Source organism: Salvelinus sp. IW2-2015, linkage group LG1, assembly GCF_002910315.2.
Source record: "Salvelinus sp. IW2-2015 linkage group LG1, ASM291031v2, whole genome shotgun sequence".
NCBI lineage: Eukaryota > Metazoa > Chordata > Actinopteri > Salmoniformes > Salmonidae > Salvelinus > Salvelinus sp. IW2-2015.
In genome coordinates, this window is record NC_036838.1 from 29935962 (window position 1) to 29942699 (window position 6738).

General features: G+C 40.0%; 1 protein-coding gene across 7 annotated transcripts in view; it reads right to left on the reverse strand.

The window, feature by feature from the left end:
• LOC111964465 (SLAM family member 5) overlaps positions 1–6331 on the reverse strand; it is a 141575-nt gene extending 135244 nt beyond the window's left edge. For all 7 annotated transcript variants that reach the window (XR_011479967.1, XR_011479968.1, XM_070443754.1 and 4 more), the window contains exon 1: positions 6155–6331. Coding sequence is in view for 5 of the 7 variants with exons in the window: in XM_070443754.1 (XP_070299855.1) it covers positions 6155–6224 (70 nt within the window). In the remaining 2 variants the exon portion in view is untranslated. The remainder of the gene's footprint in view (positions 1–6154) is intronic.
• Between the last annotated feature and the right edge of the window lie 407 nt (positions 6332–6738).

Genomic DNA, 6738 nt, shown 5'->3' on the forward strand with positions numbered 1-6738 from the left:
CTTTCCCAGAGCATTTTCATCTTTCACTTTAAGAAATTCAAGACCATATCGGGTTTATATTGATGGCAATGTAGAGAATTTATAGAGTCACGGGTAGACATTACAGAGAATATTTGTTCGTACGTGAAAAGTACTCTTGCAGTGTTCCACATTGTTTTCACATTCTCTAAGCAAATGAACTATGCAAATTGGTGATGTGACGATCATTGTGGTGATAGCCTCCCTAGTATTGCATGTTCTTCAGCACAAGGAAGCTAGCCTCCAGCGTACATACTCCAGACACTTGATATWAAGTATGCATACGGTATAAGCCTAATATCTTTCTGAGTTAATGTCTCACCCACACATACTCACATACCAAAGTCTTGTTCATTTAGGATAAACATACTTCTCAGCATCGCTATATGGATTGTAACAAAGGACAACACTCAGACAGCGACTTGATATGAGAAAAGCAGTTAAAAAAAATGTGTGCAACAGTTGAGGGGCTATTTCTGCAGCTGGCTACTGTAACAGTAAAACTGACAATTAGCAACAAAACATTGGCTATGCCATCAACTTGTAATTCATTTGAATTGTGAAACTGCAGTTACAGTATTTGCTGTATAATGGTTATTTTGAATGCAGCAATTGCAGTATGACTGCAGAATAACTAGAGTTAGGACATAACCACAACACCAGGGGTGGGCAACCACGGTCCTGGAGTGACGCAGGCAATTGATGTTTTTCATTTAACCAACCTGGAAGGACAGGTGTGTTGAATTTAGGCAATAACTGAACTGATCAATTAGCTCAGTTGGTCAGRTGTGGTGCCTAGATGGAACAAAATCCTGTAGTACCTGCGGCACTCCAGGAACAGGGTTGTCTACCCCTGTACTACACAATTACTGAATTGTACAGTATAATATAACATTAACCCTGCAGTTACAAAAGTGACTGTAACTATGTTATTTTGGACGCAGCTATTGCAGTAGCCATATAATAAAACAGCATGTGCAACTGCACAACTGCAAGGATTTTTGTAGGGAAATATATTTCTCAATGGAAAATGACAGATCATTTCAAAACATCAGTTATGAGTTATTGTTTCAAGTTCCAAGAGCAGCTGGTAAAAGGATGAGCTCCTAATATCTAGTATTAGATATTATATTTCAAATGATTTCGAGGAAGAGTACATTTGAGAAAAACAAGTGAGTGAAAGATAAAGAAGGACTAAGAATACAACATCAGAAGACAACTTTTATCCAGATAGCTTGTTAGCTATCCAGTTGAGTAAACAGTTGCTTACACGTTGTTATGGAGTTGCTAAGAGTTTCTAGCTACTGGCTACCTGCTGTTAGCTAAAAAACCTAGCTAGCTAACAAATAACAAAAAGGACAATCAAAAGGACAAAGGACAGGACAAAGGACAGGGAAACTAGTACCTAAACTTACACAAGCAAGAGAAAACAATTCAGACAGAAAACAATCGAGGTAGGCTTTGTTTACATTCAAAAACATCTAGCTACAACTAGCCAACTGCAAACCAGCTGTAACAYATACTGTATCCAGCTGTAATAAACTAAGACGGATACATTTACAAGCCCCAAACTCAGCAACCTTGCAATCCAAAATGCAAAAGGTATTGCCAGTGAAGCAAAWGTTTTAAAAGAGCACACAGAGGCCATAAGAGCAGACTTTATGCAACAAAAAATACWAAGAAATCAAGGTGGATCYTWTCAAATTCTTGGYATGCAGCCCTGCGCAAGGCAAACAAACGTCTTAAAATGTGTGGAAGCAAGACCATGAAACAATTGTACGTGGACACAACCCCAAAAATGTAATATTTATATAATAACAGAACAGTAATGATCCAAGGCTCTGAGGCCTTATAGGCAGAAACTCAAACAGGATGTACCAGTGACGAGAACCATTCAATGCTGGTCCGACCAATCGGAAGCCACGCTTCAAGATTGTTTTGATCGCGCGGACTGGAATATGTTCCGGTCAGCCTCAGAGAACAACATGACCTATACCCTGACTCGGTGAGTGTGTTATAAAGAAGTGATTGGAGATGTCGTACCCAACTTGACGTATAAAACCTAACCCTAACCAGAAACCGTGGGATGAAAATGGCGGCATTTCATAAGCCTTCCGGGTTAGAGTCCCTCTCCAGGTCACCAGACGCAATCGCCATCACCTGCACACTGGCCCTATCCCATCTGGACAAAAGAAATACCTATGTAAAGAATGCTGTTCATTGCCAACAGCTTCAGCCATCAACACCAATAGTACCCTCCAAGCTCATCATCAAAGCTGGAAATGGGCCCTGGATCTCAACTCCGCCCTGTGCAATTGGGTCCCTTGGCTTTCTGACGGGCCACTAAAAGTGGTGGAGGTAGAAACACCATCTCCCTTTGCTGACCCTCAAACACTGGGGTCCCACAAGGGTGAGTGCTCAAGCCCCTCTGTATCCATGTTCACCCATGACTGACGTCAGGTCATGGCAACTCCTCCAACTCAATCATAGATAATGTTTTGCAGCTGGCAGAACAGTAGTGGCTTGATTACCTACAACAACGAGACAGCCTACAGGGAGGAGGTGAAGGGCACTCACCTCTGCACTCAAAGTCAACAAAACAAAAGGAGAATGCTAGTTATAGCCATTGTTTAGCTAGCTGGCTAACATTGAACCTAGTTGGTTAGCCTTTTAGCTACCTGCAGATTCAACACTTCATGGATGGTGGCCTAGCTATACCAACCGTTTGTACTGAAGCTTATGGTTGGTTTATGAGTTCATTGTTTAGCTAGCTTGCTAATTTCATGATACATGTCAAGACCATAATGCCCATCACTACAAGCTAGATGTGGACTTGAGGCGGGTGGTTATATATTGATTTTCCCATCATTTAGACAAGTGTCCTGGGTAAGCATCATCTAATATTTATATAAATTGATTTTTATCTGGACAGCTTTCAAAGTCAGATTAAGAAATAATAGACCAAGGAGTATATGAAGGTATTTTTTACGTGGAGTATTTCCTTGATTATAGGCTACTACTTCACCAGTTTTTAGTCTGAAATACATTGGTTGGGTAGGCTAAGGCTTAAGAGTGGTGTGAACGATGCCTGAATCGGTGTAGACAAAGAAGAACTCTCCAGTAGGTGTACCCAGAAACATTCAATTGTACCATTATGCATTTAATAAACAGTTAGCATGACCTTACAGCATGGTGCAAGAGCAAGTTTTTCGGACTACTAAACAACTTATTGATAAAATAGACCACAGAGTTTACCACACGTCGCAAAGAAAACAGTGCGCTGCCTCCACTCTTTCATCACCATTTCAACTTAGCTTCCATAAATCATCTAATCACCTATGCTTAGTCTAAAACAGTGAAAACTAAAATATACAAAAAAACATTTAGTCCAATCCATGTAAGCTAAATATAATGTGGTTRTCCATGSTACTGATTGCTGTGTGTGTGCGTGCTTGCATGCAAGTAGAAAAAACATGTTGACTCACCCTACTTGTAGAGAAACGCCAATGACGTCCTCCTCTTTCATGTTGGAAATGGTCATATAGTAGGCTACACACTTTAAGTTTATGTTGTTCGAGGCTGCCTGGCTAAAATGCTTGCTAGCTAGCCTAACTTCCTTTCATTGGCAATGATGTGCCAGGCCAGCTAGTTAACGTTAGCCTAATAGTGTGTAAAAATTGTCTGTCCTAGGTTGCAACACTCACTTCCGAGTTCCAAACTACCTCTGGAAGCAACGTCAGCACAAGAACTGTTCGTCGGGAGCTTCATGAAATGGGTTTCCATGGCCGAGCAGCCACACACACAAGCCTAAGATCACCATGCGCAATGCGAAGTGTCAGCTGGATTAAAGTAAAGCTCACCACCATTGGACTCTTGAGTATTGGAAATCACGCTTCACCATCTGGCAGTCTGATGGATGAATCTGGGTTTGGCGGATGCCAGGAGAACGCTACCTGCTCAAATTAATAAGGCCAACTGTAAAGTTTGATGGAGGAGGAATAATGGTCTTGGGCTGTTTTTCATGGTTCGATCTWGACCCCTTAGTTTCAGTGAAGGGAAATCTTACACTACACAATAGAATTACTTTCTAGACGATTATGTGCTTCCAACTTTGTGGCACAGTTTCGGACGGCCCTTTCTTGTTTCAGCATGACAATGCCACCATGCACAAAGTGGGGTTCATACAGAAATGGTTTGTCGAGATCGGTATGGAAGAACTTGCACAGAGCCTGCACAGAGCCCTGACCACAACCCCATCAAACACCTTTGGGATGAATTGGAACACCAATTGCGAGCCAGGCCTAATTGACCAACATCAGTGCCCAACCTCACTAATGCTCTTGTAACTGAATGGAGGTAAGTCCCCGCAGCAATGTTCCAAAATCTAGTGGAAAGCCTTCCCAGTAGAGGTGAGGCTGTTATAGCAGCAAAGGTGGGACCAACTCCATATGAATGCCCATGATCTTGGAATGAGTTGTTCGATGAGCAGGTGACCACCAGTGGTGGAAAAAGTACCCAAGATACCTTAACGGAAAATGTCTCAAGTAAAAGTGAAAGTCACCCAGTAAAATACTACTTGAGTAAAAGTCCAAAAGTATTTGATTTTAAATATACTTAAGTATCAAAAGTTAATGTAATTTCTAAAATATGCTAAAGTATCAAAAGTAAAAGTAAAAGTATAAATAATTTCAAACTCCTTATAATTTATCTGGCAAACCATGCGGAACATATATATATATTTTTTCATTTACGGATACTCAGGGGCACACTCCAACACTCAGACATAATTTACAAATGAAGCATTTGTGTTTATTGAGTCTGCCAAATCAGAGGCAGTAGGGATGAATCGTTGAATTGGACCATTTTCCTGTCCTGTTAAGCATTCGAAATGTAACCGAGTACTTTTGGGTGTTAGCGAAAATGTATGGAGTAAAAAGTAACACATATTTTCTTTAGGAATGTAGTGTGAGTAAAGTAAAAGTTGTCCAAAATAAATAGTAAAGTAAAGTACAGATACCCAAAAACATACTTAAACTATGTACTTTAAAGTATATTTTTAATTAAGTACTTTAGCACCACTGCTGACCACATTACTTTTGGTCAATTAGAGTACGGTCTTACTTGCTCTTGAACGTCTTCATTCTCAGGTTTTAGACATTCAGAGCGAGACACTTTACACCCTAAAAAACCACAGCTTTTTTGTCTCACGCTATGACAGAGGAACATCACATTTGTGGTGGGCTGACTAGTGACCAGACCATGACCTTTGTCAAAAAGTACATCGCCTGTTCCAACAACCTGCCTCGTGCTCTTCCATCCATCTATGTGACAGACAGCCACTGACCACATAATCACAGGAAACCACAAACATTTCCTGTTTAATGTCCCCCTTGAAAGTAGCTTAAATGCCACTGAGTTTTAATGTTTAATTTTACCTAATGACTTTTAGATATTGATATCCATTAATTAAAGAATTTCTTCATTTTGGGGATGAAGCCATGTCCATAAAGGTGTATGTTTTATTGTCACATCCATAGTCATTAGTCTTTTCAAACATCAATGGGCAGACATTGTGAACCTAAACACAGTGAACATGTGACTTCTGTCATTTGGCCAAAATTCAAATAGAACATAAATGAGTTTCAAATGACAAGCCACAGTCTCAGTCTCAGAGAACTATAAAAGGTTATCAGCCTGTTGTTTCCAAAATATTATTAATCTCTCATCTAAATTAGTTTATGAATCAATAAAGTATTGGCATACTCTGTAGTTGGTGTATAGATCACACACTTTTATATCCTACAACTCTTTCTTTCCATTAAAGAGCTCTGTTTTTAGAAACTAGTCTCTGTCTGTATCTATCCCTTACTGTAAGTATTTGTCTAATGCTTGGACAGGATACAGGAGGACGTCTCTCCGGAAAGGGAGGAATATTATTTTGGAATGAGTCTTAGTGATAGGCTACACACAGTGTAAATGTTGCACTGTTTAAATGATTTAGCATTTTTGAATTTGACCAATGTTACTAATTAAAACATTGAACATTTAAAAATAAAAACATTAGGCTACTTATCTACCATCTCCCACATACAATTTTAGTTAGTGCAGCAAATCAGTAAAAACAAAAGAAACATACCATTAATGACAAAATATAGCAGCATGAACGTCAGTCTGGCAAGCCTTCTCCATCTCAACAAATGGTTCATTCCTCTAAAGCTCCAGCTGTTCAGTTGTGTGMWCTGTGAAKAACCGGAMAGATGTGAYCTTGTCCTGGTACAGAGGAGAGAATACACTCAACCAGACCAGCAGCCCTCTGTGGTGTATTCATTAAGACGATTCTGTTGCAAAATGTTTCTTAAACAGAAGGAAACAGAAAGGGGAGGGACCTACCTGAATTTATCCAATAGAAACTGCTGTTTTAGTTGCAAATGTTTACACCCCTCGTATCATCACCAGTCTTTCTCTCCCTCTCGGGGTAGAGAGGTACGATTACAACTCCATCTACAGTGGTGTATCTGATTACCCTGTCAGTAATCACATCATCACCGTCAACATCACAACACCCTGAGGAGATGGAGRCTTAGAAGAAGAAGCATGTGTGAGAAATTGGATAATCCATGACTCCCATCATGTCTGAGCTCATTACATTATAATACCCATCCCTCTTGAGATATATAGAGCGGTTAGTAGACTTGTTATGTAGTGATGAACCGGAGTGTA